Here is a 26,833-nt window from a genome sequence, read left to right on the forward strand (position 1 = left end):
CCAAGTTTGAATCTCTACTCTGCTGCTGAAGCTCGTGGGCAATGACACTCTCTTGCCTCTCTCTCGCCTTCACCTTTCCCATTGGATTGTTGTTGTGGCAAAAAATGGCGCAGGGAAGAACAATATTTTACGCTACCTTGGATCCTCTTTGGGGAGAAAAGTAGGACTGAAAGATCAAAATCACAAGTAATTTTGCATTCAGATTTTAAAACCTGAGATACTATTTTTGAAAATTTCTTTCCCATTCCTGGCAAACCTTCCAAATTAAACCTTGTGACCAGTGGGTTATGGTTAGTACATAAATATACTCAAATGCCTGCACAGCGAAGCAAAATAACCAAGATGAGCCAGTGTTGAAGGAGGAGGTGCTAAAGGAGGTGAAAGCAGAGAAGAAATGGGGGTCTCAAAATACCTACCACCTGACCACCAACTAGAAAATTGGCACTGTTTTGAGAGCGGAGAAGAAATTGATGATATAAAGCATGGTATAAATTATTATAGTTAATGGTGCCTTCTTCCATGTGAATATACCCTTCCACTCTAGTCATCTTCTAATTCAAGACTGCATTCATGTCATAGGTAATCAGTGGAAACTCCTAGTGAAATCTCTTCCATTTCACTTAATACTGAGGTTTCTCACCTATTATTTGGAAGCTTCCTGTACTATCTTCAGTCCCAACCATTTGGGTTCAGTTCAGTTGATGGTATCCCTGTATCTGTGTTTCGTATCTGTTAAATGCTCTCTCAGCTTCACCTCCCTCACAGGGTGTCTGTTGTGGGGAGAGGAAAGGGAAGGCAATTGAAAGCTGCTTTGAGACTCCTTTGGGTACAGAAAAGCAGTGTATAAGAACCGACTCTTCTTCTCTTCTTCTAAATGTTGCTCCTGCCCATTGAGCACCGGGAAAATATTTCATAGGGCCATTTGAGGAATGAAGTGCTATCTTTATCTTGTATGCCTGGGGAACCAGAGGCTATGTGGATTCTTTCAGGGAAATCCGAACCCTTTTGTCTTTGTGTCATTAAATTTTATACTTCCTTTATGGCCTCGGTGAGCAGAAGGTTCATTAAGCAACATGGCAAGGATAGCGTGAAGCCACATAATTCCAACATGTCTGCCAATATCATTTCTTGTTCCTGCACATTCTGTTCAATGCCAAGCCTTTATCCATCCAGGGCTAACTATGGAGGAACAAAAAGGTCACCACACACCCCAACTTCAGAAGACAATTCCTTGGACTCTTCATTGACTTATTTTTGTTATGCTGTACGTTGGGTAGCAAGATTCTGGACATGTGGGGGTGGAGCCTGAGGAGGAGCCTCAGCCAGGTATAAGACCACAGAGTCTACCTTTGAGAGCAGCCATTTTCTCCAGGGAATTCTGGGAAAACTCCAGGCCCTATTGGAAGATTGGCAACCTACATGTATCCCATGGAGTGTTACCATGGACAGAAGGCTTTCCACACACAGAGCACAACTTTCTCATCTCCCTTTCCACCTGCAGCCCAAATGACGGGTGCCCCAGGAACAGGCTTTTGAGGGTCATTTTGGGCTGTGGCAAGAGGGCAAGGAGAGAAAGTTGCATTATGTGGGTTGGAAATTGTTCTTTGTGTGGAAAACACTCCGTGGAATCCAAAAGACCTACTGTAGAACACCTATCCAAAATGTGCCCCTGATCTTGTAGGATATGTTTGGGCCCATATATCTGCCTTGCTTCTCCCAACAGTTCCTCCTCTCCTTACTTTCCAGTAGTGAGGTTCAGTTGATGGTACCCCTTTCTTTGCTGAGGTTTGGTTGATCCAGTTCTTTGGAACAGGGGACTATATATATCTCCTGCTTCTCCAGCATTCAGGTCAATCTGGAAGCACTCCTCTTTCTCATACCTCTTTCTGGACCCGAAGCAAAACATCATCAGGACCTCCTCTCCACCTGCTAGTAGTGGGAGGGAGGGAGGGGGGGAGTTGAGCTGCCATTCTTGCCATGTCAGCAATATTGGCAATGTTATTATTGTTTTATGGGGTTTTAATGGGGATTTGTGATATTGTTACCCGCCACGAGCCGCAAGGGAGTGGCGGGCTATAAATATAATAATAATAATAATAATAATAATAATAATAATAATAATAATAATAATAATAATAATAATATCTCACAATCATGTTGGCCTTTGTCCAGGAAAAACAAGCTGTGCTTAAGTCTCCTTGAAACAAATGTGTCTTTAATTAATCATGATTAATTTGCCCTGTATATTTCACTGGGGCTTTTTTAAACAGCATTTTCTGGTAGCTAGCTAGCTTGTTAACTCAGTGATGTTAACTTTTTTCTTTTTAAATCCCCTGTGGCCATTTAGGTGGCTCTTCAAAAAACCTTTGGAATTTGCTTAAAAAGTAAGTAGTAAATGATATTGTAATATTTTCTTCTAGCATGAAAGCAAATACTTGGGGATATCAGCATCACCCAAATCCAGCCATTTCAGAATATGAATAGCTCATAGTAGTTGAATATGTTAGAGTCATTTTCCTTAAATAATATTCTGCTACTCAAATGAAAAACATACAGTTTAAGTCCAGGTCATGGATGCTAATGAAAATTCAGACAGTCTGTATTTTGCTGACCTTCTGCGCTCCTGGCAAGTAGGCAGAAAAACCTTTCTCCCACTATTTTAAGGGGAAATTAATTAGTTTGCATTTAGCAAAGAAGTTTGTGGGAGAAATTTTTCCCTTCACCATAAGCTCCGAAGGTTGAGATAGATAAAGGCAGCAGGGATGGAGGGGGAGGAGTAGAGGGAGAATACTTGAACATCTTGAAAAGCTGAAGGTTATCTGGATTGAAGAGTGTGAAGAGATGCATTTTTCTTTTGGAAGTTTGAATTAAGCAAAACTTCGACTCTTAGTCTTAAAAGTTTTCCTCCCACCTTCTGGGCAGAGAACAAGCAGGAAGGGGGAAGTCAGCTCAATTGCTTTCCAGACTTACCTCAGCCTACCTTCATACAAATGCTAGACAAGGAGTTGGTCAAGCTCATTCCCCCCCCCCTCCAAGCAGGGATCAGAGATTTGGAGGAATTGAATGCTGGATACTCTTTGGAAAAGAAAGGTGATAAAACTCTGGAAAGCAAGAAGGAAGATCTCTTTTATGCTGAGCCCATTAGAGCAGATAGAACTCTTAACTGAGGTATAGACGAGGCAGCTATTAGCCATGCATTGACTTTGACAGCTGAAGGAAATTTCAAGGTAATGGAACTTCTGTAGAGCTCTGTAATTTCCTAAGCTAAAGAGCCTTTCCTGTATTATAACATCTGATGATTGGGCAGATATGGCGAGAGGGACAGTAGAATTGTGTTTTACCCATTTCTTTTGAAATGCTCAATCTGGTGCTGTGCTCAAAGTGTGCTTGTGAATATCTTCATTTTAATAAATACATTATCACTTTTGATGCTGGTAGTAGTTCTTTGTACCACATAAAACTCCACCATTTTAGGCATGCTATTATAAAAGGGGCACTAGGTGGAAGTCCAGCATTTGGCAAACAGCTATTCCTCCAGGGGCCCACAAGGCAGTAAACTGTCCCTGTGGTGACCAGGCATTGGGCAACGGGAGACACATAGGCAAGGCCTCAGATCTGGGAAGGGAAGCTGGGAGTCCTGACCCTCCCAGAAGGCGATTCCTTATCAAAGTCAGGTGGTGGCGGTGGGTTACCCAAGAGAGAAAGAAAAGACACTCTTGGTGTTAGGAAAAACTTGGATAGGGTGGAAGATGTCCTGCAGGCCTGAGCAGGTCCATTCTGCCACAGCAGTTGAACAAAAAATTTGACAATGTTATGAGTAGTAAAGGGGTACACATAATTAGCATAACCACGCCTACCACCTTGCATACTAATTAACCTATTTGCATAACCACGCCCCATGATGTCATCGGAAGTGGCATCATCATTCCCCACCCCATGCCGCGGGACAGAAGGTGGTGGCATGACACCATCACTTCCAGGGTGGGGGTGTGTGTATATGGCATAATGGCAGCACTTCCAAGGCAGGGGGCAGGGACCAGAAGGCATGATGACACCGCTTCCGGTGTCATCAGGGGTGTGTGTGGTGTAGTGTCAGCACATCCAAGTCAAGGGGCACATGGGGTGGGGGCATGATGATGGCATTTCTGGTGACATCAAGGGGCGTGGTGACATGACGGTGCTTCCGGGGCATGGGGCACAGGGTGAGGCATGATGAAGCCACTTCCAGTGACCATTACTACTGTTATGGTTTCTTTTCTCCCAATGTTTAGGGCTTTTCTAGTGCTTAGCTGATATTAATTTGGCCGTCATCTCCAAACAATAACAAGAAAAAGACTGACACACAAAGCATATTCCATGCTTCCAAATAAATGTTTCACACAACAAGCTCCCTAAGAAAATATAAAGAGCTTGTTCGTGCTAAATTCTGAACAGAGCTCAACTATGTTTTCATATTATCACTTGCTAGAACCCCGCTAGAATGTTTGACCAACACTGTCACCTCTTGGGGGAAATAATTAAAATTGCCTCCCCACACATCTTAGTTCAGCCTTCATTTTGAGCCTCTTTGCTCTATATTTCTACTCAGTGTTTTCCAAAAAGAATTACCCACTGATGCTCAATTTTTATTTATTCACAGATAATGAGGAACAAACTGATATAGGAAAAGGAGGAGGCACATGGTATACGACTTTTCCAAAACGATCCATGGATCGTTGCATGCCAGGAGTGCTTTTCAGCTGCCCTTGTGCTATTTGTGCATGAATGGCCCCTGCTAACATGGGCTGTGATTGTGATTTGGTTCATGCTAGGTGCACAGCCATTGCTAGACACATCTTGCTCCTTCTTCGAGTTTTTTGGGGGAGTGGAGCAGCCAGCTAAGGCAGTGCTGCTTCTCCTTAGAAGAACATTTGGGGCTCCTCAGCTAGATGCATTTGTTCTTCCTGACTTTGGTTTAATGTGGTTCTCCACTTGAGACATGGAGGGTTGTTCTACTGATCCATTCCTGTTATTCCTGATGATATGGACCACTGTCCATTTTTCATTTCTAGCCTAGCTCGGAGTCAGAAGTTCGACAAACCTGTGATCGTTATCTATGCTATGATTGGAAATGACGTCTGCAATGGGTAAGACTTGGCTCCCTCTTCACAGGGAATGGAAGTTGCTTCTTGAGTATTTGATAGGTTATCACTTGGTGGAGGGCAGGGAAAGGTTCCTGTTGGCAGCAGAGAATAGAACCCACAGTAATCGGTTTAAACAATGTGTTGCTAGATATTGGGGGGGGGGGGGATTTCACAGCCAGAGTAGTTCAGCAGTAGAATCAGCTGCCTATGCAGAGGGGATTTGATAACCATCCTGAAGTATTTAAAAGGGTGCCATATGGAGGATGGAGCAGAGTTGTTCTCTCTTGCCCCAGAGGGACAGACCAGAGGGACAGCTCCCCCTCACTAGCCATCTTCAAGTAGCAGCTGGACAGCTCCTTATCATGGATGCCTTAGGCTGATCCTGCCTTGAACTAGATGGCCTGTGTAATCTGTTCCAGTTTATTATGCTGCATGCTAATTTACTGCTCACCCTCAACCTATATGTGCAGACTGGTAATTCCCATTTCATTTTACGTGAGAAAGTTTGCATGTACATGATAGCCAATACCTTGAATAAATTGTTGTTGATCTTCAGGGTGCCGCTGGACTCAAACTTTATCCTTGGATCAAGTTATATTAACCTATTGGATCCTATCAGATAGAATTGGAAGAGACTTCCAGGGTCATCTAGTCCAACCCCCTGCACAATGCAGGAACTCATAACTACCTGCCCACCACAGTGACCCCAATTCCATGCCCAGATGATGCCCCCTCCTTCAAAAAAACTCGGAATCCATGGCCAGTCTGGCCTGGAGGAAATGTGCCTCCATGTTTTTTAATGAAATCTGATTCCTTCATTTAAAATCTATTTACTAATATTTTTGCAGCGACTTGACTGATTTTTCTCATATTGAATGTCCTTTAAACTCAATTCAATTCACACTTTACAAAATCCTCCTGTCCTTCTTGTCTCAGTCTTGGATCTTATCGGTCACATGTCCACTGGGAGTCCTCCTTGGACCTTCCCTTCCATGTGGCATGCCTCTTGTAAAGAAACCCGCAAAACACTTCATGAATTATGGACACTTGGAGTGACACCCCTTTCCACTGTGGGAGGCCCCTCCATCCACAATCTAGCTGCTTCTGCCACAATTGTACTCTGCTAGGGCCCCACAAATCCTTAAACCACTCCTGGGGAAAAGAGCTTACACTTAAATATTAGAAAACATTTTATCATCATCATCATCATGATCCTATTTTATTTATTACCCACCTCTCCCCGGAGGTTCGAGGTGGGTAACAACATATGGTTAAAAACCCAATTTGTTGTTGTTGTTGTTGTTAGGTACAAAGTTGTGTCCGACCCATCGCGACCCCATGGACAATGATCCTCCAGGCCTTCCTGTCCTCTACCATTCCCCGGAGTCCATTTAAGTTTGCACCGACTGCTTCAGTGACTCCATCCAGCCACCTCATTCTCTGTCATCCCCTTCTTCTTTTGCCCTCGATCGCTCCCAGCATTAGGCTCTTCTCCAGGGAGCCCTTCCTTCTCATGAGGTGGTCACCTCATGAGAAAAACCCAATTCAACCCCTTAAAACTGTTTTAAAACAACAATACAATTCACTACAAACAACCCTATAAAAACCAAGATGCTGTGGCAAAAAAACCCCTTTGGGACCTAAAAAAACCCAAAATCTTTTATAGGGGAAGGGTGCATAGAGGGTGCAGGTAAAATTTGCTACCGCCACTCTTGTGGGGGGCCCTGATTTTCCTTGCTCCCCGGTCTCAACCAAAGACCTGGTGGAAGAGCTCCGTTTTGCAGGCCCTGTGGAATGCTGAAAGCTCCCGCAGGGCCCTCGGCTCTTCCAGGAGCTCATTCCACCAAGTTGGGGCCAGGACCGAAAAGGTTGGGGTGAGGTCTGGTTGTAAATGGGATATGCTGCCTCAGAGGGGGGGGGGGGGTTGCCAGGAATGTGGGTTCTTTAAGTCCCCAGGAAGATGGGGGCTGGACTGGATGGCCCTTTGTGGTCTCTTCCAGCCCTGTGTGATTCTGATTAGGCATGATTAGCATCATTATCGTATAATCTGTGTACTGAACTATTAATTACCATGATTTTCTAAAAAGAGTATTATAGTGTGTAGTGGATTGCTGCTGGGTTGGAAGTGTACTATTACGCTTAAGGAATTCCTTTGCATTTGACAGCACGGCATGGGCTGAAGACCAATTTATTCCCCTAGTATTATGTCAATATATATTTTTACAGGGAGGAAGAAAATTCACGCAATGCAGAAGCATGGGGTTCGTTATGCAAGATCTTAGACGTTATGAGGGCGATTCTAATGCTGCGTTTTTCTTCCACTCTTATTCGAAACACTCTCCGTTGAAATAATTTGCCCAAGTAAAACTGTTTTTCACATTCACACTACATGGCTCCTAATCTGCCATGCATGGATCAAGAGGGGTTGTTATTTCCCTTAATACACTAATAACTACCTTACCTTCTCCCTCAGATAATCACAAACATTGTTCCAGCAGGCTGTGCCAGGACTGTATCCTTGCTTGGCAATCTTATTTCTAAAAGTCTTTCCCCCGTTTAAATCGTTTTTGACGCTGTTGAGGCTGAAGTTTAAAATGGCACAAACGAGACAGAGAACTGGTTGAGCTCTGGTTGAGCAAGGGCACGCGTGAATTGTGCAAAAGAAACGTTCACCTTGACCCATGTTCAGATCCCCCTGTATTCCCAAGAGAATATGAGGATAACTTCCTTCACAAAAGGCCTCGAGGTTAATCTACCGGGAAATTGTATGGGATTAAGAATCTAAATTGTAAACCTCATTGTTTATACTCCGCAGACTTAAATCCCCCTTTCAATTGGGGTTAACTCTCTCAGAATGCATAACAAAAGCTCTTTGAGAACATGGCTGTGTAGCTCGCCTGTGGTGCATGCCAGGAGAGCATGTTATGCACAATACTCTCATTACCTCTGTTTGCCATTGTGTGTGCAAATAGGACAACTGGTGTGTTTTTCAGCATTGGTGTACACAACTGGAAATCAAGATTTGCTTGAGAGTTTCTGATCCTATGTTCCCAAACTGGATAGTTTGCATATTGTCCCATTCACACGGAATAGCCATAGCATGTGTTTAAACAATTGCACATCAAGTGCCAGAATCGTAATGAATAGGGCTAAGGGGTTACAACCTGGGGTCGGGACCCCAACGACCTTTTCATAGGGGTCGCGGCAGGGCAAGCAGCTTGGCCAGCGGGCTCCATCCACACAACAGCCTTGCGGGGTAGATCGAGACAGAATGTTCGTCTGTCGGGATCAACAGGGATCAGCATGCTGGGACAAGAGGCAGAACTGAACTGAGAAATGCCAGGAAAAAAACCAATTTATATACAATCATGAACAATCTTCATGATATACAATCTTCATGCCATTGGTCAGTTTTGGTTTAGTTTCTGTGAAAGAACCCTTGCATAATTTTATGGTTGGGGGTCATCACAACATGAGGAACTGTATTCAAGGGCCATGGCATTAGGAAGGTTGAGAACCACTGGGTTACAAGAATCTAATATTCTGGTCACAGAAAAGTGACTTTTTAGATCTCAGACCATATCACTGTGGGCTTGCAGTCTGATTACAATGAATGGTTGGCCCACCATGTTATATTCCATATAGCCAGCATGGTGTTGTGGTTAAGAGCGGTCGACTCCAATTTGGAGAACCAGGTTTGATTCCCCATTCCTCCTTCACATGCAGCCAGCTGTCTGACCTTGGGCCAGCCACATTTCTCCCAGAGCTGTTCTTGCAGAGCAGTTCTGCTAGTGCTTTCTCAGCCCCACCTACCTCACAGGAAGGAACAGGTGTTTGTAAGCTGCTTTGGGACTCCTTTGGGTTGTATAAAGCAAGGTATTAAAAATTAAAAAACAGCTCTTCTTCATAGGAACCAGAGTCTGTAACAAAACAGTGAATTTTCCTCAATAGGTGCTAATTGTTAGGAAATAATTTTCTAATGCTCTGTTACAATAGCTTCAGATCTTGGAGGAGATGATTTCCTCTAAATGACAGAAGGGCAAGTATGAATGCAAAGAAATAGCAGGTCTGGGGGAGAAAGGAGGCTCGCTAACCTCCAGGCATGGCCCAAAATTTCAATTGACCTTCTGATTGTAGAAATCAGTTCCTTGGGGGGGGAGGACCCTGGAGGTTCGGCTCTGTGGTATTATACCCTGCTGAACTCCCCCTGCTGGCTCCACCTCCAAAATCTCCAGGAATTCCCTGCCCCAAACTCGGCAACCTTAAGAGAGAGGAATCCTAAGGAGGTTTTCCTGGGAGAAAGCCCCAAGAAATAGACTTCAGAAGGATTCTACATAGCCCTACTTGGGAGGGGCTGCGGCTCTGTGATAGACACACAAAAGGTCAAGATTCCACCCCCCACCCACCCCCACCCCCCATTTCTAGTTTAAAAGACCAGGCAGAAGGTAATGAGAAAGGCCTCTCCCCGAGACCCCAAAGATCAGGGTTGCTAGCTCTGGGTAGGGGAATACCTGGAGACTATGAGGATGGAGCTGGGAGGGGGAAGGATTTGGGATGGGGACCAACCTCAATGGAGTCCACCCTCCAAAGCAGCCATTTTCTCCAGGGGAGCTGAGCTCTATTGCCTGGAGATGAGCTGTGAAACCCTACCAGAGAGCTACCTCCAGCTTGGTGTAGCAGTTAAGAGCAGCAGCTTCTAATCTGGCGAGCCGGGTTTGATTCCTCACTCCTCCGCATGCAGCCAGCTGGGTAACCTTGATAATGTTGTTCTGACCGAGCAGTAATATCAGGGCTCTCTCAGCCTCCCTTCTCTCATGTTGTGAGGAGAGGGAAGGGAAGCCGAGACTCTCCCCCCCCTCTCTCTCTCCCTCTCTCTCTCCCTCCCTCCCTCCCTCCCTCTCTTTCTCTCCCTCTCTCTCTCCTCCTCTCAGTGCTCTTTCATCCCTGGGAAATCAAACACAGGCTGTCATGGAGAGGTCAGTTTACAAATCTAATCTAAATAAATAAATAACATAAAAACAAATGATACTGAATCGAGACAAAGAAGAGCATCATCCAGTTGAATGTTGTATCTTTAATGGGGGTTGTTTCATAAAATAAGTAACAGGATCTATTATTTCACTATGCTATTGTCATTTCTAAGAATGTGGTTCTTTAAAGGCATCGTTCGATCCGAGTCACAAAACCCTCCGGATGTAATTCGGGTTTCTGTTTCCAACCGGAATAAATGCTGAAACCCTTTGCGGTGCAGCATCATTCCTCGGCCAAAGCACCACTAAAATGCCGCTGTTTCATGCCAACCTGGCAAGAGAGACGTCGGGAAACGCCGGCATTTGTAAATGACAAAGATAATGAAATTGGCAGCTCGCGTGCTTTCCCAGTAGAACCGAAATTGCCGTGTCTAAATGTGGAGGCACAAAGATATAGACAGATGGTGCAGCTCTTGCCGCTTACCAAAGCACAAATGTAGGACAGAGAAATAAAAAGAGAAGCAGGAACAAAAAAAAAAAAAAAGAATGCTCAGAGGATGTTTGTTTAAGGAGAAATGGCCAAAAAAAAAAAAAATGTTGCACTCGTGGGTTATTGCTGCAGTTGCGTTCTCCCCCCAAAACCTCCTTTTACCCCCAGCATAAAGGTAAGTAGGGAGGAAACAAGAGCTGGCTGATTGGAGGCAGAGGCAATCTGTAGCTTAAATGAGCGACAAGTGAGAGATACGGTGGAAAGGGATGAAATGTCCTGATTGGTAAATTGGCCGTTGCAGGGGCTTTATCACTGGTTCTGAAAACGCTTCTGTCAGGAAGGAGGTCTTTTCACGGCGATGAGGCTGCCCCCACGCGCAAACAGATTTCTTAGTTCTCAACAAGGAAACTTCCTGATCCCACAGGACCGGCATTCGGAACAGGAAGCCCAGAGGCCTGTCAAAATCCTAAATTGATTCATGGGATTGGGTGGGTTTAGATCCATCATCTAGTTAGGCCTGTACAGCTCATGCCCCACAAAACCGACAGTCATGAGTGTCAGCCCACTTAGTGCCAATAAACGTCCAGTTCTTGCCGCCTGCAACAATGGGGTGTCAGGCATCAGAAAAATTGGCCCACCAAGGGTGCCAGCTCCAGGTTGGGAAACAGCTGGAGAGTTGGGGTGGGGCCTGGGGAAGGGGGGGGCTGGGAAGGGGAGGATCCACAGCAAGATACAATGCCACCAATTCCACCTTCCAAAGCCACCATTATCTGCAGGAGACTTGGTCCCTGTCGTCTGGAGATCAAATGCAACGGCGCGAGGTCTCCAGGTCCCACCTGGAGGTTGGCACCCAAGGCACACTTTAGTGCCTCACAAATGGCTGGCAGCTTGGTGCATAACAAGCCGTGTGGGTCTGACCTATTCCAACTTTCCCCAAATAGGACACTCTTTCCAACGTCTGGTTGCCCACGAAGCTTTTTGCCTTCCTTTCCGTTTGCAGAAAAACTGACACGGTGGCTGCCATGACGACACCTGGCCAATTGCGGGGTAGCATGCTGAAGAGCCTGCGTTACCTCGACAGTCTTCTCCCCAAAGGGAGCCATGTGATTTTATTCAGCTTGGCCAATGGGGACTTCTTATGGGATAACCTGTACAACAGATACCATCCTCTGGGTACGTATTCCAGCTTCCTTTCTTAGGCAGGAGAGTCTGTAAGAGGTGCCTCCCCAGATCACACTGCAGGTGCGCCGAATTCAGCATCCTGTTTCACAGGGCAGTCAACAAAACACTCCGGGGGGAGGGGGGATGAACAGGGCACAGAAATCAAGACTTTTCCTTCATCTTGCTTCCATGTGCTGTTACTGAGCTATAATTCCATTCGTCACCCTCCCCAGATCTGTCCAATCTCAACGTTGGCGTAGTGGTTAAGAAGAGTGGTGGACTCTTATCTGGAGAACTGGGTTTGATTCCCCCACTTCTCCACATGCAGCCAGCTGGGTGACCTTGGGCCATTCAAAGTTCTCTTAGATCGCACAGATCAGTTCTCTTACAGCTCTCTCAGCCCCACCTACCTCACAGGGTGTCTGCTGGAGGGAGGGGAAGAGAAGATGACTGTAAGACACTTTGAGACGCATGAGTCCTGCTGGGTGGCCTTGAGCCAGTTGCAGTTCTCTTGCAATTCCCATTAGCCCCTGTAGTCCATGGACATCTGGAGGGCCACAGTTTGCCCACCCCTGTCTTAGAGCTCTGTCAGACCCTTATTTAAGCTGCTTTATACTGTGTCAGCTCAGTGGTCTATCAGGGTTGGTATTGTTTGCGCTGACTGGCAGCAGCTGCTTCAAGGTCTCAGGCTCAGGTCTTTTCTATCACCAAGAGCTCGATCCTTTTAACTAGCAAAGCCAGGCAGTTGAACTTGGGACCTTCTGTGCTATACCCGTCTCCTTGAGTGTTGAGCTCCTGGGACCTTTATGTCCGTGTGAATGGCAGAGGCCCCACTCCTTCCAATTGAAGCAATATTATGTAAGTATTTATTAGATTATAGTTATAGGCTAGATTCAGATGAGTAGCCATGTTGGTCTGAAGTAGCACAATAAAATCAGAGTCCAGTAGCACCTTTAAGACCAACAAAGATTTATTCAAGACTATAATCTGAGGAAGAGTACTTGCACTCAAAAGCTCATGCCTTAAATAAATCTTTGTTGGTCTTATGGGTGCTACTGATTTTATGTTGTTGTTGTGGTTGTTCGTTGCGAAGTCGTGTCCGACCCATCGCGACCCCATGGACAATGATCCTCCAGGCCTTCCTGTCCTCTACCATTCCCCGGAGTCCGTTTAAACTCACACCGACTGCTTCAGTGACTCCATCCAGTCACCTCATTCCCTTGTCGTCCCCTTCTTCTTCTGATTTTAAAGTTATAGACTAATTTTGCTCGGGCTACAATTTCGTACTAGACTGGAAAACACCATTGTCCTTTCCTCTGGTGAAATATCACTGACCTTTTGACAGCTTTTTAGTGGGACCAGAAGCTTGAGGGACTCGTTTGGTCATGCCATAGAACAGCGGTAGTCAAACTGCGGCCCTCCAGATGTCCATGGACTACAATTCCCATGAGCCCCTGTCAGCGTTTGCTGGCAGGGGCTCATGGGAATTGTAGTCCATGGACATCAGGAGGGCCGCAGTTTGACTACCCCTGCCGTAGAACCATTTGTGAGGATTTCATGGTGTTAAATGAGGGAGAAGAATCCCTAATGGAATTCAGAGCTGTCGTTTAAGCATCCACTCCCTGGCCTGACCTGCACTTCTGTCACGGGGACCTCCTGTGAACATGTTATGTGGAACAGAAGCTGGCCTTGAGGAGATGTCCTTTTCTAAAAGAAATGCGTCATTAAGGTACCTTCTTCAGCATCCTGATTCAAGTAGCACTTTCATCCGAATGAATCCGCAGGTAGGGGACAGCCAGCTTTGTAGCACCCTGATCAAACAGGCTTAATGTGATGCGTGTCAGGGGGAATGGGTTGTGTATTTAACGGAGGGCTTGAATTCACCTCACCTGCACAGGAGAGATTCATTCCCTCTATGACAGAAAATATTATTTTCCCCTTTAAAGCCCTACCTATCCGGTATATAGAAAGTGAAAACCGTGATTGTACACCGTCACCTTTCATCTTCTTCCTTGATGTGAAATGGCTAAATTTGTTTTGGGAGATTGAAAGGCTCGCTAATGGGGAAAGCATCAGTCCTTGCCCCTGAGATTTCGGCTGACTATTATAGCTCTCTCGCTCGCTCGATTGCTTGAAAATGGAGGAGGGGAAGGTGTGCTGGGTGCGGAACAGCAAACGGTGACAGCTCAGCAAGGGCCAGATAAATGGCAGGGTGGGAACTTGATTGCAGTGCCAGAGTTGATCCTATAACATGGAAGGCCAAATCTGTGGGCCACAGGTTAGAAGATAAAGTAACATCAGAAGTTGAAGGAAGGCTTTCCTTTACAAGAGGCACACGAGTACCTACTAAGGACGTTTCCGACCTGGCCTGTGTGGCCTTGGCTAGCCTGGTTCTGTCAAATCTCAGAAGCCAAGTAGATGAAAGACCATCAAAAAAGTTCTTGCTTGCCAGGCAATGGCAAACCACCTCTGAGCATCTCTTGCCTTGGAAAATCCACATGGTTGTTGTAAGATGGCCGCAACTTGATGGAGATATAGAGAGAAAGAAAGAGAGAGAATCATAGAATCCTAGAATTGGAAGGGGTCATCCAAACCATCCAGTCCAACTAGGGTTGTGTGCTCCAGCATGTTTCGGCTGCTTCGGCGAGCACCAAAGCCAGAGGTGGCCAACGCCACGGAGGGGAGGGGCGGTGCTGATACACCGCTCTGCACCACACCATGGCACTGGCTGCCTCGAGCATGGTGATGGTCTAGGATTGACTCTATATGGGTATTGAAACAAATTCAATTTATGGCCTTAAATACAGAAATTTGGCCCAGTATACTTTCTGACCATAAACCTTTTGTGTTAGAACTCAAAAAGCTGAAGGCCAGGGGGGAGATTTAGATGGCCACTTAGTGACCTATTGCTAGACAATGAAGAAGTGATGAAAGATTGTAAACAGATATGGACTGAGTTTTTAAATTTGAACCTGGATGGAGGAATTGAGGTTAGAACGGTCTGAGGTGCAAGCAAAGCTTGTATCAGAGGGATTATGATAGCTCATAATTCCAATCAAGAATTATCACAGACAAAAAGTTAAAAGAAATCCAGGAAGAGATTAGAAAGGAAGAAGCAGAATGACTGGAAGAGCTGCTGTGTCTATTAGCTGTGGATAGGTCTATGTTCTGTGACCTTGTTTGGACCCAGTAGTCCCCAATGCATAGGCTCTGGGTGGGACCTGGGGAATCCCCTGGAATCACAGCTCATCTCCAGACTATGGAGATCAGTTCCCCCGGAGAAAATGGATGCTTAGGAGGATGCCCTTCTCTGCTACTCTTCTTGTTGATATTGGTAACATTTGTCATGGTGGCTTGTACACTCTGCCATCTTTCAGAGTAACCTCTTCACAAATACAGCAACACCCAAAGAAAGTGGCAGACCGAGCCTAGAAGGAAGGGAGTCTGGCTATGGTACGTTCTGCAGGGCCAAAATCCTTGTTGGGCAGATTTTTAGTGGGTTTCTGTCAAGAAACACAGTAGGCCAGGGGTAGTCAACCTGTGGTCCTCCCGATGTTCATGGACTACAATTCCCATGAGCCTCTGCCAGCATTCGCTGGCAGGGGCTCATGGGAATTGTAGTCCATGAACATCGGGAGGACCACAGGTTGACTACCCCAGCAGTAGGCTTCGAAGGTGACAAGTCTTAAACTGTTCTTGTTTTCCAGGCCAGTTGAACAAAGACATCACATACAAACAAATTTATTCGTTTCTCACTTGTCTCAAGGTAAGGCATCTCGCACAATTGTATTTTTTTCCGTCTGAAAGATACAAAATAGATCAAAGGACAAGGTCCTGTCAGCTGGAGTAACACCTTGCTAGGATGGAAGCAGAAAAGGCTTGGAGCTATGCAAGAACCTCTCCCTTAGAGAGAACGGCCAAGCTCTGTATAGAAAACAGGGCTAACTATGCCCTGGAAAATGTGTGAGGTTATGTAGATCGAGAATGAATCACAGGGGTAGCTTTATCCCAAAACTTGTTGGGATCAACAGATTCCAGGCCAGAGGGGAGGGGTCATGCCCTGAAACGAGTCAGCATGCAGCGTGCATTTGCCATGGAGCGGGAGCAAAGAGGGACCCAAATTCCCATAGGCATTCAAAAGACATGTCATGCACTGGCAAGCCCAAATTGTAAAGAATGGTATTCAGATAGCTGTCTTCAGTTATGTCTAGGTGGGTGACCGTGTATGTCTGAAGCAGCAGAACAAAGTTTGAGTGCAGAGGTACCTTTAAGACCAGCAAAATTTTATTCAAAGTGTAAGCCAGGCATTCTCAACCAGGGTTTTGTAAAACCCTGGGGTTTCTTGGTGGCCCTGGAAAGGTTTCCTGAATTGATGGGAGCAGATTAATTTTCTATACATTTTTTAAATTTGTTAAACATTTATTAAGTGATGTTGACCTTAAATGGTCATGTCAACCTGCTCCCCCTCCCAAAATGACCAGTGATGGGCCTGGAGGGAGTGGGAAGGGGGGGCTGGGGGGGCATGTACATACTGTGTACTACACAGCAATGCTTCTCAACCCTATTCTGTACGTTTGCACCAGTTCTGCAGTTTCTTGAAGCCTGAACGACGTTTTAGGGATTTCTCAGCAGTTAAAAAAACTTGAGAAAGACTGGTGTAAGCTTTTGTGTGCAAAGCACACTTCCTCAGACACAAAGGAAGTGTGCTGTCTGAGGAAGTATTCCAGACACACAGAAGCGTACACCTTGAATACAATTTTGTTGGTCTTAAAGGTGCCACCAGACTCCAACTCTGTTCCCTCTGTTCAGAAAAGCTATTTCCAGAATTTTGGTTCTCCCTCTTAATGGCTCACACTTAATGTGTGTTTCCTGTCCGGTTCTAAAAGTATAAACCCTTTGCTGTGTTTATGCCAATAAAGGTGTTTGACTTTGACTTTGAAAAGTATAAACCAATGCATAAGGCACGTCTGTTACCTGAAATGTTTTGCAGTGATCTTCAGAGCATCCATCCAGGTGGGTGGCCTATCTCCTTGCTCTCCCTTGTCACACACTAAATGGTTAAAACAAAATTTCCAATTCTTGCAGCTCAATCCTTGTAATGGCTGGTTGTCTCCAAATGACACACTTAGGAGCATCACCACAAAGGTAAGGTTAGAACGTAATATAGAACAAAATTTAAACTACGGGTTGGATCTAGCTGGCCTTCTTGCAAAGTCAAGAATCTTTCAGTGGAGGAAATCTGTTATATTTTCATCTTGTTCTTCTAAGGAGCTCTTGGTGGTACATAAGAATAGTTCTTAATAAGTTAACTTGGATATGCAGTGGACTGCAGTCAGTAAAGTGGCATTCTTTCTTCTTTCTGCGTAGCGAAGAAGGCTTCTTCTAAATTAGTGGCTGCTGAAACATGAGCTGACATCATCTGGTTTTATATGCAAATGTATGTAGATGTAATTGAGCCACTTATCTTGTTAATTGCTTAATATGTCTTTAGGCCTGTCATCCACTAAACTAGGTCAGTTTTTTAAATGCTACCATTATTTTGCTAGAGATGTCACTTCTCATAGATTCTGACGCTACAACAACAAAAGAGCGTCAAGATTTCCTCACTGGGACTTTAAAACTCTTAAGGACGTGCACATTTCTTTCCCCAGAGGGCATTGCAACTGTCCAGCATCCTGAGCGGAATAGCAGAATCTCAGAAATATGCCAATTTTGATCTTTTCTACATGGATTGCCCCCTGAAAGAAGGTACGTCCATTTGCCTAAACCATTTTGTTAACAGCTTCATAGCTCAGTCTAATCTGATCTTGTCAGAGTTTGGAAGCCAAGCTAAATGGGGTTCCTTAGGCCACCTGGGTTGCTGTCAGGATAAAATGGAGAAATCCCTGTTACAGAGAAAGGCAGGCTACTGTATTACCTACACTGGATGTCCCTCTCTGAATGCACAATCACTTGGTCCATTCATCGCTGCACCCAACCAGCTATTATACTGGGCAAGTACATCGAAGAACTGTGTGTGGGAGGGACCTCTATGCCTGGGAATTTCCTGAAGAAGAGTTGTTCTTATATGCTGTTTTTCTCTACCCAAAGGAGTCTCAAAGTGGCTTACAATCCCCTTCCCTTTCCTCTCCCCACAACAGTCACCCTGTAAGGTGGGTAAGGCTGAGAGAGCCCTGATATTCCTGCTCGGTCAGAACAGTTTTATCAGTGCTATGGCCAGCCCAAGGTCACCCAGCTGGCTGCATGTGGGGGAGTGCAGAATCGAACCCAGTTTACCAGATTAGAAGTCCGCACTCCTAACCACTACACCAAACTGGCTGGCTGGAGGTAGTTTAGTGCTTGGGATGTACCAACTGTTTAAATTTGATGGTCCTGGCAGATTTCTTTGCTGACAATTTGAATGATTGGGGGAGCTAGCTCAATCAAAACCATTCTGAATACCTTCTTAGTATTTCACAAGAGTCATTGCTGATGATCCAAATTGTTTTCAGCTAGGAAGTCAAACGGGGGGGGGGGAGTTTGGCAACCTATGTGGTATACCATTGCCTATGGGTAAACAGAAGCCAGTCTTGTAGTGTTTCACACAGCCCCATAATCATTTGCGATTAAAGACTTCTGTCCCATAGATGTGTCAGTTGTCAAGTTTCTAAGCTGCCTCTGCGATCATCACTGACCTATTTTCCAAGGGTTTTGGTGCTCAAGTTGATGCAAAACCTTTTTTAGAGTCTCAAAAGGATGAAATATTTAGCAGCTGCTGCAATCTAAAATTCTTCACTCTGGATGAAGCCCTAATTCTTTTGGAGTTTGAGCTCTCTCTGGCATGTCATTAGGGGAAAATCCCTTAGCCAAGCATTTCAGAATATCTCTGAAGTCAGGCCATTTCCTAATGTTCTTGTCTCGCTGGGTAGCATTTGCATGTCGCGGTTTTTGATGCTGTGTGTACTGAAGGCAGTCGGTGGTTCACAGAGTTGAGCTGGTGTGACACAGATGTCAGTGTTGTGGTTGTACCTTCATCCTACTTTCTTGGGCGTGGGGTTTGCAGTGCTTCAGAAACCTGATAAAGCTGACTGATTTGATAGCAGGACAAAATAAATGAATGTTCATATTATGGGCAACAGAAAGGGGTTGTTTGGTTGGTGGGTTCCATCCATCTTAGGCCCAAAGTAGTTTGATGGTTTACTGTCTCCAGCCCGGAGTACAAATGACATCATAATTGATTCATGGGTTCTTTCTTCCCTCCCTCTGTCCTCTCCTTCCCTCCTCTCCTCCCTTTCTTTAGATAGACCCAAAGTATTTCTATTCTGGGGGACTGAAGGCCTTCAGCATGCTTATTTCACATTAGACCAGTCAAGTCTTATATCATCAAACTGGCCAAATTGGAGTTTTCTTTGTAGCAATGTTGGTCGATACTATAACAGGAAGAACACTGTATTTTCAAAAAGAAATGTTTTGAGCTGACAAAGTTGCTGATTATGAAGTGTGCATGAATTTAGCTTTCTCCAGCAGGCTGAGGTAGGGCAATCCCAGCTGGGGATGTGGGTGCAGGACTAAGGTTGCCAACCTCCAGGTAGTAACAGTGGATCTCCTGGGACTGGGACAGATCTCATGGAGACAGAGATCAGTTCCCCGGGAGAACTTTAGGAAGTGGGCTCTGTGGCATTACGTCCCATCAAAGTCCCTCCCTTCCCCAAACACCACCCTTCTCATTGTGCAGTTGTGCAGAATATGGTTGGGAAGCATAGCCGTCTACATGCCCACCCAGGAACCCTCCCCTCAACACTCCCTCCAGACCCAGGAGGGGGTGGGTCAACATTGACCAGATATGGTCATATCAGCCAATAAATATTTAACAAATTTAAAAACTATATAATAAATGAATTAACTCCCACCCATTTAGGAAATCCTTCCAGGACCATCAAGAAACCCTGCTTATGAAAGCCTGGTCTAGGGGCTTGTTGTATTTCTCTGTGGTCCTTCTAGAAGGTGCATTTGGTCTGCATGGTGCTGCTTTTCAACACCTGTATGTGGCACCTGGAAGTGAGTGCTATTTTTGAACGTGGAGCTGTCAGTGAGCCGATGGCACCCAACTCTGTTTTCCTTTTCTGTCAAATCAAGGCACGGTAGAAGATCCCTTGGGCAATTGCCTGGCCGCAATTATGACTAAAAGATGGAGAAAGGCTTTGAGCTCATCTGAGGGCCTAATTTATACCTGAGGATTTTTTGCTTTTAATGAGGTGCTTAGTTTCCCCTCCCTAGACAGCTCAATGTGTCCTTGCAAGTAACGGAACCCGGCATGCCAAGAGTCTCTGTCCCTAGCATAGAACCAGTAGTATCCATTTTGTTTCCAGAAATCCGTTGTCTTGAATTTCAGCATGGAGTGAGATGTAGCAAAAAAGCAAACAAACATGCAGGCAAAAAGGCGTGTTAAAATCAGTATTACATTTACTGCTTTGTACCCTCACTCCCTTTGGCTCCCTCTTTAATCGGAAGTGGAAGAAAATTGTTCCACCAGCATTTCTGTTCAAAGAGTTTCCCTCGCATTTAAATAGCTTGGGAAAGGCTTAAACATTGCCTGGAAGGAAAGAGGATTGACTATAGAATTGGCCCTGACAAGGTTTCATAAATCATCATAGTCTTCATGCGCAGCAATCCTCCGCTAAAAATACCGGCTGTGATGCTGGGCGAAGAGGATGGGATGTTTATGTGGGTGGGGGCTTAATCCTTCATGATTATCTGGCTTGCAGTGGTGGAGGAATGGCTGGAGCAGGGCGGCGAAGGCTGGCAGCTCATCGAACCTGTCGACGGGTTTCATCCTAATCAGGTAAAAGTGGCCATTGTGTGTGTGTGTGTGTTTGTGTATCTGTGTGTGTGCATGGGGCAGTGGTGGAGTAAAGGATAATATGTCAACATTCCACATGTGGTGTGGGGAGTTATGGGGCTAGGCTGCTGGGTCCAGCTCTGCCCCCAGCCTCCCCTACTCCTTGGAGGGCAAGGGGTCTTGGAGCCATCCCTATTCCTTCAGGGACAGCCCTGTACCTGCGGCGCCACAGAGCATGGCCATCGAGCCTCCCTTGCGCCCCATGCAAGAGGTCTTGGCCCAGCCACAGGGGTGGGGCCAACAGGGTCAGCACTGCACACACAGCACCACAGAGTGCACCCAACCAGTCTCCCCCAATCCCCGATGGGCAGGAGAACTCAAAGTGAGGCAGCCCAACCATGGGGACTGGGCCACCAAGCCAACAGTGCAGCAGTGGCACTGTGGGGCCCAGCTAGCCAGTTTCCCCAGCAGATAAGAAGCCATGGAATGAGGTAGCCCAGCCAGCAATTTGGGCAGCCTGGGTCTGCACCACACCACACCACACCACAGAGTGCAGCTAGCTTCCCGCACACACATACACACTCTCTATCATCTTCTGCTGTACTCTTCCTCCTCCCAAGTGCCCAGAAGTGGTATGGATGAGGACAGGGGCGGGGAAGACTTGGTATTGGACCTCAGTGTCCACTTCCTACAGAATGCATGTCCCCCACTGAGGGCTAATTGGGGCAGGTTTTACCCAGTGCTTTGTCTGCACACAAACCAGGTATTATCATGGCTAAAGATGGGTGGGATTGTTGCAATGAGAAAAGGAGATTCAGTCAAAGGAATGACCAATTCATATAGAGTGGATGCTTCCGTACTTGGCTCCTGTGTGATTTGGCAATGCTGGAAGAACACATCGCTACACCCCATCATGTGAGGTGCTATCAGGGAAGCAAACTTGACGAGCCTAAGATACATGCAAGATAGCTCTGCGAAGTACGTAAAAGAGCACTTTGCTCTTGACTGAAATCTCTCCCGTCGCCGGTATGGCTGGGTGCTTGAAAGATGACCTTTAAATCCTTAGGAGAAATGCTTCTGTAATGTCAAATCACTTAAGCTGTAAATGTCCTCCGTATTAATGGTCTATTGGGGTCATTTTGGGGTTATTTTGAAGCTTATTTAGATGGGAGCCAGAGAAATGCAGCAGCTGTAACGGACAGCCAAATGACATGAGACAGTGTTTTTAAGAGTCAGATCTAGATTCCCTAGGCCCAACTCACTTTCCCTGCAGTCACACACAAAAGCACATGTAGCACGCACTATGAGCCCCACAGGTGGTGGATGGAGGTCTTCAGGGATTGCAGACAGTCTCCAGGCGACAGGGATCAGTCCAGCAAGATTCCAAGGACTTGGGAGATTTTTCTTTTTCTTTTGTATTTGGTCTTGTGTCGGATGTTCACAGCAGCAGTAGTTACAAGTCTGGGGAGGAGCTGTGGCTTACTCATAAATCACCTGCTTTGCCTGTAGAAGGTCTCTGGTTCAATCTTCAGTATCATTATGCTGTGCACTAATCCATGATCCACTCTTGACTCAGGGTATAAAAACCAACTCTTCTTCTATTAGGTTGTGCCACTGCGGAAGGCGCACGGCGGTTGAGCAGGCGTTGTGCTGCCGTTTGTGGCAACGGCCCTGCAGCTGGTTGGGCTGGTGCGCGGCGGCTGAGCCGGTAGCCCTGGTGCCGGGTGGGGCAATGGCTGCGCTGCCGATTGGTCTGCCATGGATGAGCGCCCTGGGCTGCCATGGATGAGCTTAAGAACAACTATCAACCCATTCACTTAATGCTAATGGTGGGAAGCTGCTTCCCCATGGCATCATAGGGGCAAGCATTTGGAAACAGAAATGACATGGATGACTTCAGCTGCATAGTCTCCTTCTCTGCTGATTTGTTGCTTTCTTGGATGGGAAGGGATATGGGTGTGCATAGAGTTTAGATCAAAGCCATGAAGCAGCACCGTAGACTTTCACCCCAGGGAAGCAGCTTCATTGCTGCTAACAGGCAATGTGAACAAGTATCTCACAATAAGTGGCATGTGGAGCCATCAGGTGGATCAGAGGCACATCTCATCAACAAGAACTGAAAGCAAGAAGTAAAGCATGTTATGAAATCCTCTTCCTACTTCTGCCTCCTAGAGAATTGCATCTAGGGTGCTGAATGCAGGATGTAATAAATAGAGGAGGGGGATCCCTTCATGTTTCAGCATCTTTGTGATTTTCAGATCCTGAAAGCTACCTAATTATATTGCCTCAAGGGCAATCGTTGCCATAAGTGGTTATTTTGCACACATGACATAACTATGTGTGTCCAAAACCTCTTATAAACAGAACAAGATTGTGCTATACTTTCAAAATTCCAGAAACAGAACCAGTCTGCTTGCTGGAAAAGCTCCCTGGAAATGCCACCCTAGGTTGAGAATCACTGCCCTAGTTGAATAGTGTTTCCATGTTGGAAAATCTCCTATGTAGCTGTGTACAAGCAAAAATGTATTTTAGACAGAGGCTGAGTTGCTTTTCAAGCTAGTTTTGTACTTTAAAAGCATTTGCTTCAAGGAATCCTGATGGCCTGGACAAAACCAATCCGGGGAAAAACTCGTAGATGGCCTGTAAAGGTAAGACTCATCTAGCCATGCTTCATCTGTTTGCTTATTGTATCACGGTTGCAGCAACACCAGCCAGGCAATTATGAACCCAACTTTTGCCATGAAATAATTAAGCTCTTGGTTGGGCAGAAATTGCCCAGTTCTTTGGCAGACCAGAGCAGAAGGGTGACCTTCCAACAACTAGCAGATGAAAACTCTTTATGGCTTTACAACATACTGTTTTTAACTCCCTCTAGATAGCTTCTGCACTTGCGGCAAGAATCTTCTGGGAGAAGATATCCTACAAATGGCCTCATGTCCTTGGGGAAGTGAATCCAAACAACCACCAGATTGCAGCAGTATTCAAAGATCAAGGAGGATACTGATTTCAATTCTGAAGTTGCTGGCAATTTGCCTTCTGGAATGCAGAGTACTCACCTCAATGAAAGGAGGCTAGGCCAAGGGAAGGCATCCCCTGGTGCGTGTGCCAAACATCAGCACTCAAAACCATTTTGCTTGCCATGCAGGGCAAATTTTCACCCAAACAGGTCAAGCCAAGCTCCCGATACACTAGCAGCAGCATGGGAGAAGGCAACAGGTATAGCTTATACCAATCATAGGCTCCCCAATTCATGCATCTACCAGCCAAGTCCAGGGCCGATGTCTGAGACGGTACCAATGCAGTTGGGGGAGTTCAGTGCCCCAATGTGTATGGTCAAGTACACTCTTGTCCCCTCCCCCCTTTTGGTTTGCAAGATATACTAACATCTTCACAGGTAGATATATTTTTTTCTAGCACACAACCTGCAGACTGCCTATTTCTCTCTAAACAAGACTTGATTTAGCTAGTATTGAAATGTCAAGCTGACCAAGAGAGCTTTCCTTAACAAGTATCTAACATAACCAATCAGCCAGATGAACTTTCCCCCCATTGTTCGTACCGCCAATTTGCCAATTCATACAGCTTCATTTTTCATGGTGGGCAAATGGATAGGCTTAACTCAAATGTGCTCACAGCTGGTTTTCCTTTGTACGATTTCACTATATAATCTGCTTGAACAGTTTTAGAGGTTCAACTGTCTGTGTTTGAATTGTGCATGCTGCATCTCTATCGCTATATTACACAGTTTGATAAAACCTTTCAGCACTAATATGCTACATAAGCAGATTGGTTGATTAATCACCCAAAGCTTCAATTAACCTATCTTTCGGAGTGTGGATTTTAATTGAGAACAAACATAATGGGTGGGAATGAGTTACAGGCACACACTGGACATGATTCAGCCTCAGTAAAACACTTCCAGATTCTATTCCTGGATTTGAAGAAACAAAAGCGATCCAAGCCAATCAAATTTGAAAGTGTTCCTTATTTCTGGTATGCTTAATATTAAAATACAGCTCCTGAAAACGTGCACAGCTTTTGTTTATCCTTTTATATTATGAAATATGCCACCTCACATATCAATGACTGGCTAATCTTGACATTAATATACTTGGTTCAGATATGTCACACTGAGGGGAAACTCACTATTTTTGCCAATATGAATTAGTTGCCGTATTCGTTATGATTAGCAAAATGAACCACTAGTTTAGATTGTCCACAGCTGGCACACAGAGTGCAATAGGGTTGTTTTTACCCCACCAGGAGTTACATTGCTTAGGTTATTTTCTTACTTATATTCTGCCAAACAGAACATAAGAAATTTACCCTAGCAACACAGGAGCCAATAAAGTGATGCTCTGTATATTGGGACATGGCTAGGTGGTTGGAAATGAGAATCAAGTGTTCTTATGAATTAAAGATCTGTAGAGGTACCAGATCTTTGGTTAAATTCCCTTGTCTATATAACTGGGTTAAAAAAAGTGTTACTCAGCCTGTCTGGGAAAGGAGAGCCCCCCCCCCCCGAACATATACTTAAGCAAGCTTTTATTTTGCCAGTATTGGAATGGAACAAAAAGAGCCAACCAATATATAACCGCTAAGTAGCTTTATCAATTATCAGGTGACATTAATATTGACCTTGCAGTGTTTTTCATCCCAGAATAAATTTGGTTCTTGTTTTCTCCTAAACAGTAAGCTATCTTTTTCCCAAACAAAGTTTGAGCCCAGTGGGACCTTTAGTCAAGGTGCAAACTTACAAGCGCATGCGCTAGGCATGGGCAATTGTGTTCACAAGTACCAGAATCTATACTGATTCAGATACTTTCTGGACATATCCAAGCCAAATTAAAAATCCCATCAGTTTAAAATCAACCAATCACTGGGGCTTCATTCAGCTGATTCAATTTGACATTGACAAAGACCCCCCAAACAGCTGATCATGATGATCAGCTGTTTGTCAAGGATCTTTAAATATCTCCTGGGCAGTCCTTCCCAACTGCAGAGAGCTCTCTGCAGCCTGGAAAGGAGGGCAGAGCCATCAAATAGTTGATCCTGGCAAATCAGCTGTTTGGGGGCTCTTTAAATGCATCTCTTATGGCTGTTTAAGTCCATGGTTTCCTTCATTGGTAAGGCTCTGTTAATAAACATTTTTCAGAACGAAGATTCCGTACATTCTTCCTAATCAACTCCTAATTACCAAAACCAGTCAAACATAACACAATTAGGCCCTGCACAGGCAGATCTCTTTAACCCTTGTGAAGGTCAGGATTACATATACACAGCTGAAATAGAGGTCAGTCAAAAGGTGTCACTTTCCTTATTTGCTAACAGTCTTACTCATTGAAGAACAACCAGGGGGTAGATATGACAACATATATTCCATATCTAATTACACACTCAAAGTTAATTGGTGAACAGAGGCCAATCTTTGCTAAGTAATGTAACCAAACAACCTGTGGCTTATCTGTATGGGGTCCTTCTCCCCAGAGGTAAAGGAGAACATCTTTGGGTGTTTTTCATCCCTCTCTTCAGGGAGGCAGGTTACTTTTTTCCCCTTCCTGTTTCCTGTAGGGGGCATGTCTTCAAGCTCCAGTTCTGACTGCCGTGGAACATCACACTCTGTATGCAAATACTTGACACTAACGTTTTAACAGTAACTACAGCATGGAAAGTAGATACTGACAGCCAAGTAGCAGCCTTGGAGAGGTGTTGTCCTTTATCACTTGCAGAACTACCACTCTGATCTTTTCTGTCCTCTCGTCTGTGGTGAATAACATCCCCTTCTGAGTGTCTATTAACACTCCCACATGCTCAAGCTGTTGTGTAGGCACCAATGAACTCTTTTGAAAATTCACCAGGAAGGCGAAACACTGAAGATCACTGATCACAGTATTGGTGTTCTCCAGTGCTTATGACTGTGTTTTGGACCTTATAAAGATGTCATCTTTATGCACAGTGATCTATGCAACGGTCACTTCCAGGTTAGACTTCTGTAACTCACTCTATAATTGTTGTAAATGTATCATCTGCTTTTGGAGAAGCACTATAGGGTTGATGAGAATTTTTGAGAACACCCTCGAAGCCGAGGAAAAATCGAATGGAATTGTGCAGAACTGAAAGTATCTGTCCTCCATGCAAAATCCTAGGAAGCGTCAGTGATTCTGTCTGATTGGAATGTGTAGGAACGCCTCCTAAATATCTAAGGAGGAAAGGAATTCCCCCAGTTGAAGGGCTCCCATAATGGACTGTAGTGTTTCCATGCAGAACTTTT

At 45.2% G+C, this 26,833-nt stretch overlaps 1 protein-coding gene across 4 annotated transcripts in view; it reads left to right on the forward strand.

The window, feature by feature from the left end:
- The window catches only part of AOAH (acyloxyacyl hydrolase), a 99,998-nt gene extending 75,406 nt beyond the window's left edge, over positions 1-24,592 (forward strand). For all 4 annotated transcript variants that reach the window (XM_077303384.1, XM_077303383.1, XM_077303382.1 and 1 more), the window contains 8 exons: positions 2,348-2,384; positions 5,052-5,126; positions 11,584-11,756; positions 15,452-15,510; positions 16,830-16,889; positions 17,396-17,492; positions 20,489-20,565; positions 23,438-24,592. In XM_077303384.1, the coding sequence (XP_077159499.1) occupies positions 2,348-2,384; positions 5,052-5,126; positions 11,584-11,756; positions 15,452-15,510; positions 16,830-16,889; positions 17,396-17,492; positions 20,489-20,565; positions 23,438-23,566 (707 nt within the window). In that variant the 3' untranslated portion in view covers positions 23,567-24,592. The remainder of the gene's footprint in view (positions 1-2,347; positions 2,385-5,051; positions 5,127-11,583; positions 11,757-15,451; positions 15,511-16,829; positions 16,890-17,395; positions 17,493-20,488; positions 20,566-23,437) is intronic.
- The last annotated feature ends 2,241 nt before the right edge of the window (positions 24,593-26,833 follow it).

Source organism: Paroedura picta, chromosome 11 (genome assembly GCF_049243985.1).
Source record: "Paroedura picta isolate Pp20150507F chromosome 11, Ppicta_v3.0, whole genome shotgun sequence".
In the NCBI taxonomy this organism is placed as follows: domain Eukaryota; kingdom Metazoa; phylum Chordata; class Lepidosauria; order Squamata; family Gekkonidae; genus Paroedura; species Paroedura picta.